A 17,493-nucleotide genomic window follows, 5' to 3' on the forward strand; every position below is an offset into this window, starting at 1 on the left:
CATTTACACAACCAATACACCTGTTTTTTCTGATGAGGACGGGCTGCACTTTGCAACAGAAAGAGAATATTGACACAAGAAAAATAAAGCATTTGTATCATCATTATCATCATATGACCGATGTTGAAATGGAGTCCAAGTCTAAGCAGCAAGCAGAAAGTAAAGTTCATCCCTTCTCTGCATTCGGAGGTGACTCTGTCTTTTACCTACCTTCCTTCTCATTCACTGGCTGTACCTTCTCTCATTGTCTATTGGGAGTCACCTCCTGGCCTCTATATCAAACCATACACTGATAGCAGTGCTCTTATCCGCGTGGATATGTATCATCCTTCTGTAAAATCCACTCTGCACACCATCCTTGATTTCACCTTGCCCAATTTTTGCATTTTTTTTCTGTCCTCTCTGCTTGTTCATTTGTTTACCAGCTTATTTAAACCTTGTACTGACCGATATTGATACTGTATTGTCCTGCATGTCGGCATTTCTTATGTGCATGCTTGTAGTTTTAACCTTAACGTCTTGTTGTTTAACATCTGCATTTGTGCATTGTTTGTCCTTGGGCCGTTTTCAATGCTTGTAACCTGGAATGAATTCAGAATGCGTAAAAAAAACAAAAAAAACAACAACTTGTAGCTTCCAACATTTTGGCAATCTTCTTCGTCTTCCATCCTCTTCTTGTTTTTGTGTATTTTTCTTTGTCTTCTTCAGTATAGATTATTTGATTGAAGTGCCATCTTGTTTAGGGGCTACAAGATTTTTATTTTTTTGGTCATGTTTTATTATATGCACATCGTGTCCATGCTCCCCACTGAAGTAAGTTTTACCTGTGCTTCAGGATGTGACTGTCCATGGTGTTCAAGGATATATTTTCGGCAGTGGGCACATCCAAACGAATTTGATCTTTTTGTTCCAAAATTAGATAATCACATTTGGCCAAAGAAAAACTTTTTCTAAGTGGACGAAAACTATTTTTGACATGACAACACAAAGTTTTCACAAGATCACCCTTTTACAGTCTGGGTTGTCATAGTTTCCTCCCTTCAACATTTCATTTTTAACAAAACTCTTCATATATGCTGTTTGGAATTAACCTTGTATCCTCATTGAGTTCTTTGACATGATAATGTTTTCATCCCTCCACATGATGTCTATACGTTCTGTTCATGCTCTTTGCATATGGTTGTGTTTAGAGTATCTTCACCTTGGGATCAAGTGTGTCCATTATGTCTCTGTGGTTAACATGAATGTGTAAGAAAATGTGTTTTTCAATGATGCTGTATGAGTGTGTGTATGCATGAGTGCCTGATGTATTTGTGGCTTTGTGTGCATGCACGTGTGGTCCTTTCAGTGTGTGTGCTGCTATTTTTATGTGGTTGCCTACCGATGTGACTATGTGCATACCTGTGTGTGTGTGTGTGTGTGTGTGTGTGTGTGTGTGTGTGTGTGTGTGTGTGTGTGTGTGCGTGCGTGCGTGCGTGCGTGCGTGTGTATGTATGTTTGTGTGTGTGTGTGTGTGTGTGTGTGTGTGTGTGTGTGTGTGTGTGTGTGTGTGTGTGTGTGTGTGTGTGTGTGTGTGTGTGTGTGTGTGTGTGTGTGTGTGTGTGTGTGTGTGTATGTAGGTGCATCCACCCAGGACTCAGATGCCATGGAGCCAGAGAAGCAGGTGGACAGCACAGTGAAAATGGCCGGAGTGATAGCAGGGATCCTCATGTTCATCATCATCCTCCTCGGTGTCGTCCTCACCTTCAAACGCAGGTAGGTAATGAACCCAACATCAGGACTTACTGGCAGCTTAAAGGTGCTATGTGTAGCATTTTAACAATTATGAATCATCAACACATCCATTGTATATTTTTACTGCTATTCCCAAAAATCATAGACAAAACAGTCGGTAGCCTCTATTATGGTGTGTTCACACTGAACGCAAAGCAAATTTCACCTTCTCTCTGTGTAACGTTTCGTTCATGAAGTACAGTAGTTTTCCCCTCCAACTCCAGTTGGCAGTCAGCATCACAGAACATAAACACCCGACAATGGAGGTCACCTCTGTGGATCACTGCTGCAGTCAGGTTGATAAATAGGAGTGAAGATAAATCCATGTTTAATCCCAGAAGTTAAAAAGATATCTGATAAATGGACATGATACATGGACTCTGCTGTTAAACATCTCTGGATCAGCGCAGAATCTGATATGTCTCTGGGTGTTTATTCCCCCAGAAAGACTGGCTCTGCACCTAACTCTTTCCTCCAAAGCTGGCCAGCTTAGAGCAGCTTAATAGCGGCTTTGCCTTCTTGCTCTGCCAAGCCTTCCCCACACAACACTCAGGAAATCCATGGAACACAATTTTTTTGCTGAATTTGTTTGTTTTTTTTTAACCCGAATGATGAGAATTTTGCATGTTTGCGTCTTTGAATTGCCTTTGTACATGTGAAAAATTTGCCTCGCTGTCTGTGTGAACACACCATTAGACTTTTTAATGCTTTCAGAGCAAGGGACCCAAATTGTAAAAGGAAAGTATGCCCTTGTCCTGTTTTCACTTAGCAGGACGATAACTGTTTATCCACAGGAAACTCAACTGAAACTTCCATTTTTTCTAGTGAGTGCAGATGGTGAACAGAGCCCGCAGCTGATTAAAAAACCTGTTTATAGATGCCAACAATAAGACCAGTGTTGGCATGTAGGTAGAGGCTACTAATCATCTTTGAGACCACTGTTCCATTTTGTAAGAGTAAGTTTTTGGACTGTGTTGATGAATAAAATACTACGTTTATCTTTAAACCAGAATAGACATTTACACAGACAGATTTAAAAGTTAGACCTCATAATGTCAAGTGTCCTCATAGATGATATGCAGGTAGAAATGAATATATGCGGACAGATAATCATACAGATATGTAGGGATTGATCTGTAAATGTGTAATAGGGACGACTACATCCAAATTTTAAATGTTTTTTGTCTGTGTGTATAGTTTCAGTGCCAGTCAACAGATTAGCATTTATCAAACATCGCAAGTAATGCAGAGATTGTTATGATTGTGAAGGCCACAAACTTTTCTTCATTTCTTCAGGCAATATAAAAGGTCAGAATTATGTATTAAAACTGGAGATGTACATAATCCTCTCTAACCCTGAAGGGCAAAATAAATAATAATGAAAGGTGTGCCCAGACTTTAGATATCTAAAACCCAGATGAATTGTATTACTTTTCTTTCTGTTAGCAGACATACACAGCTTTCTGTGTCTGTGTTAACATGCACACTGGCTTGCCACCATCACCTGCCTTTCTTTCCTTCACTTTCTCTCGTTCTCTCTATCACTTCATCCATTCTTCCATCACTCTATACTCACATGATGCTTGTACATTTGCTTGGCTAGGACATTGGTTTCATTTCTTGTCATTTTTGTTGTTTTTGTTTCTTACTTTACACTCGAAAATATACAAAACTTTCCAGAGAAACAATCATTAAAGTAAATAAATTCTTTAATTTGACTCCTGCAATAGAAAATAAACACAATTACCTGGTCTGATTGCCTAAGGCCTTAAATCGTGAGAATTTCTTATAAGTAAACATGAAAATAATTGTTGTGGTGTAGACTCGAAAAAACTGGGCTGTTTTCAGAGGAACTAGTATTGTTGTTTTTAAAGGACAATTTTCTACCTATAATTTGGAGGATATTTGTTGTGAGATCAGGTGTGAAAGTCTTTTTGTTAAAGTTGTGTCTTTGTGTTTTTAAATGTCTCACAGTTTGGTCATCTTAAAGCTATAATCAATGTTGAAGTAATTGTCACAGTAATGATAGAGCCCACATTTTAGCTGGGACAGTTGTCATTTCAGGCAAATTTTTAGGTTTATCACATCTCATGCTGTCGTTAATATTGCTGCACAGCAGCTGTCTGTCCGTTAAGCTGCAATTTTCACATGTTCAGATGTATATAATGACTTTTCGATTGCCTCATTTTGGCTACTTTAACCAAACATATTGAGACAGATAATCTTATACATATCTTTTACATTTTATTTTATGAAAGAAAATTCTCCCACTGTGGATCTGTACATAGGTCAACAAAATAGACTGAAAGTACCCTAACCCTAACCTCATCTATGGCAGAAATGTTCTAATTAATGATAAGAATAAATGGATTCACATAATTGTTTTGTTTGTTCATATCAATAAGTAAATATTCAAGAGTCTCCCTTGGTTGACAGATAGACCAGTTTTGTATGGTGGGATAAATAAGGTTGTTTGTAACAGGCTGATCGTTGCGTGATTGCCTTTTAGGTTGTGCAGCAGTGTAGTAGGATCAGAGGGTGAGCAGGGAAAGACAACAGTAACACCTTAAAATAACCATCATTAATAAATGGTACTTTTTACTGTCAACAAACAATGAAATGCTTTTATAAACCATTTATTAAGCAGTTGTAAAGGTTTATAAACATCAGTTACAACTTTACAATAAACAGTTGCTTAATAAATTGTTAAAACAACATTCCATTGTCTGTTAACTGACTTAAGTTTACTTAACTATACATTTGCCATTTATTGATGATAATGATATAAACTCTTCCACATGTGACCAGAGCAGTTGCAGCTATTAAATTTAGTCCAATATCTGATTCGCACCTGGTGCCAATATTTATTCAGTTAATTTAAATTAATTATTAAAAAGAAAGATAAGTTATGGGCCTTTTTAATATGTATTCATTTTATCTGATTATATGAATACCATTATTATTATTTTTTTTAATATCTTGCCACTGGCCTCCTGTCATTTTTCAAAAGTGGCCCCCAGGCAAAGCAAGATGTGAATCCCTGTCCTGCAGTAGAAACCAGCTGGTCCAGGAAAAGACACAGTAAACCAAAAGGAGGAAAAAACAAAACAAGAAAGAAATTTATACATTTGTATAAATTTACAATATCTTCAAAAACTCTATCTAGTTCTCCAAGGATATCGTGAATCTTTCAACATACATTTGTTGTACATATTTCTGTGCCACAATGGCAAACACATACTAAAGTTATATGTCATAGAGGCCCTGCATGTGGCAGCATGGCCAAGAAAAGACTCCATAAACCAAGTGACATTTGTATGAATTTACTGTGTACATTTGGGCAGCGTGACATTGATTATGTTTGCCACAAGGATGTAGCAAATCTTTCAACATACATGTACATATTTCTGTGCCACAATGGCAAACATATGTTGTAGTGATACAACTTACCCAACCACCCAAAAAAAGGCCATGCATATGACTGCACTGCTTTACGTTAGGGGAGAAAAAAACACACGAGCAGTACAATTAAAAGCTAGTTGACTGTTTTTCACTACAAACAAAAAAACATAATCCCTTGAGCCTGGTCGTAAACAATCAGAGACAAATGAAAACTCAATCCACCAACAGTAATACAGTCTCGGAAATTGGTGGATACCTTATTGCCAGTCAGAATACAACACTTCATCAATTTCAAGTGTGCAAAGGAGGCTGGGGAGTCAGAGAGGGCAGAGGGTCAGTTGGCAATGCTAATCAGAGGCTAACAAAGAATATCCAAAACACCAAGAGGATAAAACTATATTAGAGCCAGAGGAGGAGACATGCCGGGAGTAACAAGATACGTATAGTTAGAGACTTCAGAAGAGGATGCCGCTGGGGAATATAGGGGAGAAGCAGAACGAGAAAGCAATGCATAAAATAGGGAAGGAAGAAAATGTACAAGGTTTGAAGAATATGAGAGATGAAAACAAGGCAGTGCTGGTTAACCTGGGGGTCAAATGGATATGCTAATCAGATGCTAACCAGGCTTACGGGGCATAATATACATAAAAAGGCCAATTAGAGGGCAAACACCACCATGGTGGGTGTGGGAGTGAGAAAAAGAAGAACCTTGTCGAAGAAGAGAAAGAAAAGAAGGAAGCTGCTCAGATCCTTGTGAGCTTAAGCTGATCCAGGCCATCAGTCAGAGTTAAAGGTCCCATTCAGGTCAAATGGAGTCATGGAGCACATATGAAAGTATGGCAGAAAGACAGAAAAAAGAAAGAGGGTGAGAAAGCAGGAAGACTTGCAGATGGAGGAAAGAAAAATAGCCATAGAAAGTAGCAGAAACACAGAAAAAGAAAAGGAGCAAAATGACAGTAAGCGATAGTGAAGAGCCTCGGAGACAGAAGAAAGAAAAAGAATTGACAAAAGGCGTGTTGACAAATGGATTCGGACAGTGGGAAGTTTACCCTATCATTGACCGTTTTCTGAGGTCATCTATATTTCATTCCGCACACTTTAGCCAGTCGTCCCGGTGGCAGAAAAAAGTGTTTTTTTCTTTAAAATCGAAAGTGTTTTACATGCCTTTCAGAGCCCATAAATTATTCCATGACAAAACTTTTCTCGGGAAGCGAGCACGAACCACTGTCCAATTAATCTTTCAGAACGCCGTTACACATGTTCCAAATGGACTTCATTTTTCGAGGATAGCCATGCGATGTTACTAATAATGTAATGTAAAAGTGAATAACGCTGGACATGGCTGAAGTCTTAATGGGGATTCGATGTTTCTACAGCCAGGTGGCCCCGAGGGCTCTAAACAACCAGCACTGGAAGACACACTTTTCATAAAAAGGTTGAGAGGAGAATGGATGAATAATTAATGTTCCTCAAGCTCCCTAAGCGCAGGCTGATTTTTTTTGGGATGATGCCAGAGAAGCAAATCTCGACTAAATAATTGAGAAAAGGTGACGTCTCTGGATCTGCAAATTGATGGAAAAATATGGAATTTAAATTTTTTCGCTCCTATTTTCTTTCATCTGCTCTTTAAAATTCTGACCCTGCAGCCATCTTCTGTGATTTTATTTTTATTTGAGGCTTTCGTACCGCCGTCATGTCCAGGTCAACATTTAAAAAAAAAGAGACGCAACCTTTATGGTCGCATAGATTAGATGAAAACAAAGAAAAAGCACACAATTGAAGACTGTAGGCAAACAAGCAAATGAACAACAGTTTTTGAGATCACCCGTGGCTATATGTAGCAAAGCCCTAATGGAGTGCTCCTACATCTGCCTGCTCACATTAACTCTTGTATTGTGGCATTCGTGCAGAAATGTCTGAATAATTAATTCTAACCCTCACCTGAAGGGCTTTGGTGTATTTAAAAGGTCCTGAAAGGCGAGCCCGGGTGAGTCAGGCCATACCCAGAGCCATATCCATATGTTTTAATGTTTATTTAAAGTATGCATGTGTCCTCAGAGCTGGGTTAAACTCATACTGATGTAAACAAATAGATTCATTAGTGAAAAGGGCCATCCACATCAAGATCGATAACAATAACTAATATTATAGTCCATAATAACTGAATATTTAGTAGATGGCCACACCACAACTATAACGACAATGGTGGCGGCGGACAATATCTTCGGATCACTTTCCAAGTGATTTGATGAATGATATCCAAATGTGCAGGTCCATCAATGAGCTTAATTTCGGGGACATTTTTCTACTAAATACTCTTTAATGTAACAATGGGGTCTCTGAGGCTTGTTATGTCATTCCTGATCTCCTCTTTGATGATCGCCAGGGTAATTGATGTTGACTCATACAAACGTATAAATGACATTAGTTTTCAAAAGAGGACAACTATTGTAAAAGTGTTAGATTCTCCTTACTTCGCTCATCTTTGAAAAATTACTGAAAACCATATCTTTTCGGTTTTATGCTTGTTTATCTGTGTAATGTAAAGCAGCAACAGATCATCAGTGAACATTTTCCTCAGCTGCTGACACATCTAGAGCTTGCAGCGCGTGCCGGCCGCCACTGTTTACAGAACGCTGTCGTTCAGCAGTGTGGAAGCTCACATTGTTATCATTAAAGTTATTGTTCTTGCTGTGGATGGCTCAGAAGAGTGAAAATGCTGATTTCCCTTTGTATTAGATCTAATGTACCCATGAGCTGCTGGCAGGGTGAGAAAGGTTTTTATACATTTTCAACCAAGTAGGATAAATCTAGGAACTAAATCTGAAACTCAGACATTTTCTCCCTGGCATTCACATGTTTTATTTCACTCTTTTTAGACAAGTCAGTAATTATATAAAAACATTATTTCAGTGACAATTCGTCACAGTACTTTGTGTTAGAGTGAAATCAAATACTGTCTACAAGTTCATGAAGTCACTTAGAGACTGCAGATGGAGACCAAGGTGTTACCTGAATAGCAACAGACTTGCCACAGGCTATAGATGCTGCAAGACAGTATTAGTGCCCACCAGAGCTGGGTCCTGTCTACACACTCGCTCACACTCAAAACACACACACACACACACACACACACACACACACACACACACACACACACACACAGACAATGGCATACAGCTACAGTAAAGATGTACTCACACAAGTAAGGCTGCAGTGGACAAGTAGGTGCAGTATTACAGTACAAATGACAGAAAGACAGAACGATGTGTGCAAAGTCAAGGATGTGAGACACACACATACACACTGGAGTCAGTGTGCATGCAAACACACAAAGAAGCATCCAGTATGTGCGCACAGCTACACATAAATACACAGACACAAATCTGAAGCACAGAGTATGTGTTGTTTTATTAGTGGAGACAGCATTTTGTTAGTGTCTGTAGTGGAACAGCTGGTGTGTTTGTGTGTCAGTATGAGAGAGAGAGAAAGCAGAATGTGTGTTTTTCTGTATGTGTCAGTCGTGTTTACATGTACATCTCTCTGCTGAGCAGTTTTTTTCTTTTGTTATTTTGTTCGTGTGGCTGGATATAAAATACGCGTGTTGTCAAAGTCAGTGCCATGCCGCCATCTCTTTGTGTGTGTGTGTTTGTGTGTGTGTGTTGTCATGTGTGTGTCCTCACGGCCTGATACTCCTCCAAGAGCATTTGAAGCCAATATTGACAGGGGTAGAGCCATGGATTGTTACACACATGGACACACACACAGATTTAGAGAGAACTCCAGATGGGACTGTGGAAAGAGATGGTTGCAAACACAGACACGCTGCTCTCGGCCAAACACAGACCAAAATATTTCTCTCATATCTGAGTCTGCAGTGTCCTTCAGAGCTAACACTTCCTTTAAAGTTCCTAATGGTTTACATTTCTGAATTATTATACATGAAACCACCCTTAGATTTTGTGGGAAAAGATTCAGCCCTGGAAATGCTTGAAAAGAGTCCTTGTCTACTAAGAAGAGAAGGCCACCTTAGCTTAAGATGATACAAGAAGTAATAGTGAGCAGCCAGAGGTGATTTCCATTTAAATCATTAGAAACACGAACATTTAGAACAAATCCATCTCATGTGTAAAAAGTAAAACTGTATAGATAAGGATTCACATGAGTATGAGCAGAGGTGTAGTGAGGTAGGGTTGGGCCAGTGGCCGATGGCATAGCTCATTGCCGATAGCTTACAGTCATCAGTCGCAGAGCACTGTTTCATCGTAACATCATAATTTAACAGCCACCCAACTGGAGACCACAAAACTGTAGTGTCGCCCCTCAAAAACTAGCTGTAAGGCAGGAGTTGTTAGCATTTGTGACATGTAGGAGAGAAAATAAAGAGAAAGCTGTTGTTGGCAGTCAATGCACTATGTCTGCATGTCCTGTTTAACATCTCGTTGTTGAACCTGCCAGCTTAGGCAAACCCTAAAAGCTTGATAACATTGGTGGCAGCGGTGTTTTGGCGTCTTTCTCTACATCATGCCGTTGTTTGCATTTTTCTTAGCTTAGCTTCTTTAGTATAGCGAGCCAGAAGCATCAATTCTGAGGGAAATTTGAAGTGATGGCAGATGACTAGCTCATCTGATGGGCTATGCTATGAAAATTTAGCAAGCTTTCATGTCCAGCAGGCGTTGTGGATGCAGCACAAGCTGGCTTTGTAGTTTTTCTTTGCAAATGCATCACAAACAAAGAAACTGTCAAGACAGTGAATAATGAATTAAAGGATGTTGGCAACCTTTAAAAATGAATAGTAAGCACCAGCTAATGATTTAATTCACTGTGCCACTCAAAGGCAACCTGCAAATTTGAAGGTGGAATGTCAATGTCATGAATCAGTCTATACAATCTAGTATCCACAATGTCTTATATGTCAGACAACATTAGCTCACAGGTTAGCACTGTTGCCTCACAGCAGGAAGTTTCTGGGTTTGATTCCCAGCTGGGGCCTGTTGCATGTTTGCATGTTCTCCCTGTGCTTGCGTGGGTTTTTCCACCACCTTATAAAAACCTAGAGTTGGTCCCCCGGGCGCCGTACAATGGCTGCTCACTGCTCCTCAGGAATAAGTCAAATGCAGAGAAGAGGTTTTTCTCTTTATTCTCTCTTTCTCAGTATGACAGCTTGGCCATTCCATCAGTTTTTATTTGCTCCACTGCATTTTTTTCCATAAAAAATGTTTATGAATTTCAAACGGATTATGCAAGCTGTGAATATTCTATTTTCTCAGTTGGAGAAAAAGAGTGCTAGAGCATCGTTCAGGTCTACTCCGGCAGCAGTACACCTGTGAATATGTGTGCAAATAGATTCATGAGGCTTAGATGGTGTATATCACAATTGTGGTGGCTGTAGGAGAATGAAGAGTTGGTACTTGAACAGAATTGGACTATAAATAGGATTTTCTTATTCTAGAAAAGAGGTGGCAACAAGTAAATCTGTTGTGATGAGATACCTGAATAACAAAGTAATTTACTTATTGTGAGCTTTCTGCAATAACCTCAGTCTGAAAGGGAGTATCATTAGTAGCATTTTTGTATCGAGAATAATGAAATCCAAAGTCTAACTATAAAGTAAACTGATCCTTAAATTAAGTCTAAGTCTAAATGAGTCAGTTTGCACAGCTGAATGGTAGAATATTGGTTTAATTGAGACTAATTTGCACTGTAAAGAAAATTGTGCTCTCACTTAGTGCTCAATTGTTTGATTCAAAATACCTCAATTGTTTCTTTGTGCATTTTCCAATCATACTTTTGCAAGACTATTGCACCTGAATATCTAAAAAATTATACATCCATTGCTTTCAACACCCAGGCTGATCCATTCCAGCTTACTCAATCACTCTCCTCCTCCGCTAGCTCTTAACATCTTGACAGCAACAGTAACAACAATAAGCAGACATCCCATGGTTACATCTGATATCTTTCTCCCATAAACATCCTGTCGCTTTTCCCCCTTTCTTGATTCTGTCCTAAATAAATAAGTAAAATGGATAATTTATTCTCATTATTCTGAAAGAATGAAAATCAGTCAAATAAGCGTTGCAATCAGAAGTTTGTGTCTGACTGAGTAACTAAATCTGTCACTTTGCTACACAGGCTAAATGAATTCACTGGTTTTCTCTCTGAAGTCTGTTCTACAGGCTGCAACGCTAAAATAGGTTTGAGATAGTTTGACACGGTAGAATTTCGACATCATCGCTCATGACAAGATGTCTTCAAATTCAAAAACATGGGGTTGAAATGATTTTTTTCTGCTCAATATGGCTTCACGTCCACTCCAAGCTTCTCTTTACTCCGCTGTTGACTGACTGATTCATCTGAATGTTTCCTGCGTCTCCCGACTCCTGTTTTCTTTGTACAGTGTTCATGGAGCCCTCTCTGAGAAATTGTTCATGCCACTTATGAAACTCTGGGATTTGTACCTGTTAAATTCTCTATGTTTGAAACTTGTCACCTTGATAGATCCTTCAGTCTTGATACATCACTTAACAGCTCTCCTGCTGAAAACCCACTGAAGTCCCACACACTGGCACAACATGGTGATTTATGCTGCAAGAGAAAGTCTGCTTTCCAACCCATATGGGGCTGGTCTGATCTTTTCATGGCTGCCTAAACAGATAAAAATCAAATTAAATCTGTTTTTCCCCCTCTTTAGCCTATCGCAGCTCATTCATGTTCACTGTTCTCCAGACACAGACACAAATTTGTGTGTAGGGCTATGTGCAACAGTTCAGAATTTGTGTTAAAGGATTAGCGAGAAAAGATTGTGAAAGTCACAGCCATGCAAACAGAGAGAATTGGAGAACAAACATTTAGCATTCAGTTCATTGTCAGTATCAGACAGCCATGACACTGGATATGTGCCAGAAAATAGGAAAAGTAAGACTCTGAATTCAGCCTGAGAAGACATGTTGTAGTTATTTTACTCAGAAAACAAAAAGGAGCGCTGCAAATAAAGAGGTGCAGCCTTTCAGAGTCAGTGTCAACCTAAAAATATGGAAAAAGATGAACAAGATTTCTCACCAAAGTGGACGATGGCGCCTCTCTGACTCAAGTCTCACACCCTTTAATGTCTCTCTCTATCTTCCTGCTTCCTGTCTTTGGCTCCACCCCTTCCTGTCCTGTCCTGTACCTGCCTTGCCCTTGCTCCGATAGAGAGATTCACACGTGGAGAACTCTGAGCGTGGGGTATTGTATGTTTATTTCTAGACATCAACACATCCACTCCGTTCCTCACTGTGACTCTCACCCTGCCTTTTCTGGCTTTCAGCAGTTTTCAAAAATGCATCTTTTGACCTTGACTGAGGTAACACCTGGAAAATGGATGTGCTATTTCCAGTACTAATCTGATTGAATATTAAAACATGTGAATGAAAAATTAGTCATTAGGTATGATACACGAATGGCCCAACCATTTGCACGAGCACGATGAAAAAAAAACAAACATTTTGTTCAAATGTCACTTTAAAGAAGTGGGACTTGTTTCTTTTAGAGAAAAGAAATCTAATTTGGTACAACGCTGAATTTCAACACCCCTTCTTGCCTTTAAACAGCACTAATGTGCTGACAGTGTGCACATACAAGTGCTAATTGCTGTGGTTAAAACTCTCAAATTGTTAAAAAGAGCCCCAGAATGTGCTGTCTTAAGCAACAGTAAAATATGTTCTGGTAGCTACACATCCTTTTTCTGTAAGAGTGTGAAACATGAACCACCTCATATTTTAATCTCTGTGGCACAGTTTATTTTCACCTGGCTGCTTCAGCGCTGAGAAACTACATGAAGTTTATGCTTCTCTCGCTGCCATTTAACAGCTGGATCTGTGTCACTAAATGGTTGAAATTTAGGTCTTTCTAATCTAAGCCATTATAGAAGTCCTCATTTACGTACATGTCTTCTGTCTTCCCTGTATAAGCATCATTATTGTATTGTCTTCTTTGTTCTGCTTGATGGTTGAAATTCAATCTTCAGTTAAACTTGAGAAAAATCTTCAGGTGGAAATGGGACTTTTAAAATGGTTACGTATGATGTTTGACATCATTATTAAGTTAAGATGCTTTCGGCATACCTCCTCAGGTATATTTGGTCATTTATATCAAGTCATTTGTACGTCATTATTGCATGTCATCTATGCTCACTGATTTATTTCTTCATTTTCTTGTAAAATGTGCACGTTTAACATGACTACAACGTCTCTGAAGACTTTCATTGCATCAAAATTTACCTCTCATTGTGTCTGTATGGTGAGAGATGTTTGAATTGTTTGTCTGATACTCGCCCGATCATTTGCTTGTGATGCATTGTCAGTAATTATGAAATCTACACCAATCTACAAGTCAGTCAGGAGATTAAGTGTTCCCTGATTTTGCTGCTTTCTAAAGTGGGAACAGGGTGGCATAATGGATTACATCTCACCATAAAGCAAGCACTCAGGCAGGGATTTTCAGATGCGAGAATCGAGCCAGCACGCCGCCCCCAGGATTAGAAACAGGTTAAATAATTAGCACATCTTCGTAGGTCAGAAATTATGTGTTTGGCTGCAACAAATATAACAGAGGTGGGAGATTAAGCAGGAGATATGTGGTAATATCGTGCCGAATGAAATGTAACGCTTCACAAATATCTCCACCCACACTGTTCTGGGCTCAAAGACAATCCACTCTGTGCCCGTCATGGTCGCGATCGCTTTGGAGTCAATTTTCTCTATTAAAACCTCAGCCTGTATTTAAAGCTGCCTACATCCCTTTACTTAACACTTCTGTGGAATCTTAACTTACATTTGATTAGAAAACACTTTCTAATCAAACATTTTTTGAAATGTTACAGAAAAATCCTCCACTCTGCTGAAAAACTATCTACTAGAGGGGAAAGGGGATGTGGTAGTGATGTGGCCTCGCAGGAGGACAGAGAAGTGATATGATGTGATTTTCGGATGAGAATTTGAAGGTAATATTAACAGTGAGTCAGTCAGTTTGGCCCATCTGGTCACATAACATGTCCTAAAAAACCACACTATCTAAAAAAAAGCAATATATTTCCCCATTTCAAAATCGATGTTTAGCTGAAAGAAAGTTAGAAAACTTCAGGCAGTCGTTCGACATTGAACAAGCACTGTGTTTAAGGTTGTATAGGTCATGGTGAATGGGCTTTACTTTGTCCAGGGTTCAATTCTGACTTTCCCAAAAGTCTTCTATTGATGACAGTTAAACGTTGATGGTGTAAAACCTCACCTTAACCTCAACAACGTTTTAGTTCCTGAAGCCCTACTTTACCTTTAAGTCTCCTTTTAACCAAAGTTGTTGCAGTTATCAAACCTTGACCCTAAACGTATCCAAAGTCGTGTTATTTCACTAAACTATCACCTTTTACAATGCTGTAAATGCAACAGCTGCAAAATAAAGTTGCGATTTGATAGGTGAGAACACGAGGTGGAGAGGGTTATTGTTGTTGTTGTCATACATGAAAGAGAGGCACTGTGACTATATATTTGAGTTACTTTGTGAGCGATATCACTCCTTGAGGAAAGAAAAAGTTTAGAAAAGCACCGCTGTGATGGTTGATTCATTGGGAAATTATGGGAGTGCCTTGACCCAAAGTTTTTGTAAAATCTTAAATCACCCCCCATCCACTCAACCCAGTCGAGAAAGTCAAGAAATAAATGATGATCCTTCACACTGAGGGAGCAAAAGGACACATCCTCTTTCAGGACAATATACTGCACCCTCAGGGGCTCGGTCTATGACAAGAGAATTGAGGCGATTAGTAGCTGATGTCAGCCCAGGGAATGGACTCAGGCTGAATCCACTGCACATGGCAGGCTTTCACAAGGCCAAGTGGTCTGAAGTGTGTGTGAGTGTATGTGTGTATGTGTGGGTGTGTGTGTGGGTGGGTGGTTTTGTGGTCTGTGTGTGTTTCAGTCTCCAAATTGGGGTATATGCCGCATATACTCACATACACACACTGAGTGCCTCCATGCTGACAGATGCTAAACTCGTACTTATTCACAGATAATTTGGCGATGTTGACACACACACTGACACACACACACACGCAGATACACATGCCGCAACAGAGCTGGACTTGACCCCCATTCTGCAAATGTGACACATGGTTGAATAATGGACTCTGCTGCTTGCTGAGATAAATGCTTGATGGTCCACTTACAGCTCTGGTATAATGGGTGATGGCTGGCTATTTACTCACACACAAACACACACACACACACACACACACACACGTACACATTTGTGTACTGTATTATCACACATGTAGACTGGTTCATCGAGCAAGAGTCTTATTTTCGTGTTCCTCTTCATTCCTGTTGGTTATGATAACATTTTACTCTCCAGTTTAATCACTGAGATCCAGGGATGCTAGACACAGCTGTGTAGTCCAGGCTATTAGAGCAAGAAATGCAAGCTGTCAGACAGGTTGTAAACAAATCCACAGTTCAGCTAAAGCCAAATTATTTGGAGGTAAAACTGAAGGTGAAAACACTTGTATCGTTAAACTGCTTTGTAAAACTGCTGGTGTTTTACAAGTGCGTTAATGTCTTTGGCGATAACTTTTCAAACATTCTCCTGTGAAATTAAAGGGTTTTGTACAACTGTGTAAAACTATTTTTTATTTTATTTATGTGTGTACTAGTTTACAGCCTGTTTGGTCAGCCTAAGCAGCAAAGAACTCCCATTATAAAGCAGTGAGCGAGAAGCTGGTGAGCAAAATGTTCTCATAAGCAACATGAATGGTGACCAAAACTATAAAAATCTATTTAAATGCAGGCCGATCCGATTTTCAAAATAAAACTTGCTGACAAACATTTCACATATTATGACTAGGGATGTTGCAATATCATGATATTTACTATTGCTATATTGATATCATGTTGATAATACACATATGATAATATTGTCTGAATAAGCCGAAGATGTTCAGCCTTGTGCATTATGTGAAAGTAATCAAAACTCAAACTCAAAACATCCAGCTTGATAAAATCTATAAATTTGGTTGTTCGCCATCCAGAAAATCACCACCTGCACCACAGTTAACCTGAGCATGGAGATTTAATTAGACTTTAATAGATAAGAAATCTTTCTGCCACAGAGAACAAATTTGCTTTGACATTTATTTATAGATTCATAATTTATTCCCTTGCATTCATTCCAGAGTGTGTCCATATGCATACGGCATGTGGACATCTGTCTTGTAACAGAGTGCTAATTAACTACTATTGACTATGAATAGAGATGGAAACCTGTCACTCTAAGGGCATTTTTAAGCCTCATTTATGAACTCACTATTCAACCAACCTGTATTTTTTACCTTCACACAACTCCACACAATGTAACTAACACACATATACTGCTGCCCATTAAGCACCTGTGTGTGCTTTGCTAAAGAGTACGTTGACAGTACTAATGGAGTAAAAGGCAGCTTTCTCCTCATTTAGATGTCCTGCCACCCGTCTTCAGCTAGTGTGTGTGTGTGTGTGTGTGTGTGTATTAACATACTAACATACACACATTTGTTTTCTACCCATCACGTCCAAGGAAATTGACGTTAATGAGGTGCTAACAAGCTACATTGACAGCATGCACATGAAACACATGTCAGTAAGATGCCTTATGTTCATGTTTGTGTATGTGTATATGTGTATGTATCTGACCGTATATATGTGTGTGTGTGTGTGTATAGATATATATATATATATATATATATATATATATATATATATATATATATATATATATATATATATATATATATATATATATATACACACATATAAGCAGCCTGTGGGTGTATGTTGGTGTGTAGATGACAGATTGTAGGCCTGTGTGTGTGTGTGTGTGTGTGTGTCTATGACAGAAAAGTGTGTTCATGCAGCAGGTGAGATATTTTTCATCTAAGTCAGCCTGTAGAGAAAGGAAAAGCATTCCTTCATGACACACTATTCATTTATATAGGTATGATAAACTATAGCCGTCATGTCATTGTTGAAATATGTGTGTGCGTGTGTGTGTGTGTGATGGGGTGGTGGGCCAATATAACTAGCAGAGACCCATGATAAGTAACAAGTCACATCCATGTCGAGGTGTTTGTGGTGTGTGTGTATTTTTTCAGCTGATATTATTCATATAAGGCCATGATAAACTATAGCCATCACATCAGTGTGAACATGGTCGTGTGTGTTTGCAGCAGAAACTATTCATTCAAAGCCGAGATAAGCCCCAGCATAGAGGAGTGTGTCTGATGGGTGTGTCTTTATGTGTATAGCAAAT

General features: G+C 39.1%; 1 protein-coding gene across 3 annotated transcripts in view; it reads left to right on the plus strand.

The window, feature by feature from the left end:
* The window catches only part of ptprt (protein tyrosine phosphatase receptor type T), a 257,994-nt gene that overhangs the window by 130,752 nt on the left and 109,749 nt on the right, over positions 1-17,493 (plus strand). For all 3 annotated transcript variants that reach the window (XM_073468585.1, XM_073468587.1, XM_073468586.1), the window contains exon 15: positions 1,620-1,755. In XM_073468585.1, coding sequence (XP_073324686.1) covers positions 1,620-1,755 — 136 coding nt within the window. The remainder of the gene's footprint in view (positions 1-1,619; positions 1,756-17,493) is intronic.

Source organism: Pagrus major, chromosome 6, assembly GCF_040436345.1.
Source record: "Pagrus major chromosome 6, Pma_NU_1.0".
Lineage (NCBI taxonomy): Eukaryota > Metazoa > Chordata > Actinopteri > Spariformes > Sparidae > Pagrus > Pagrus major.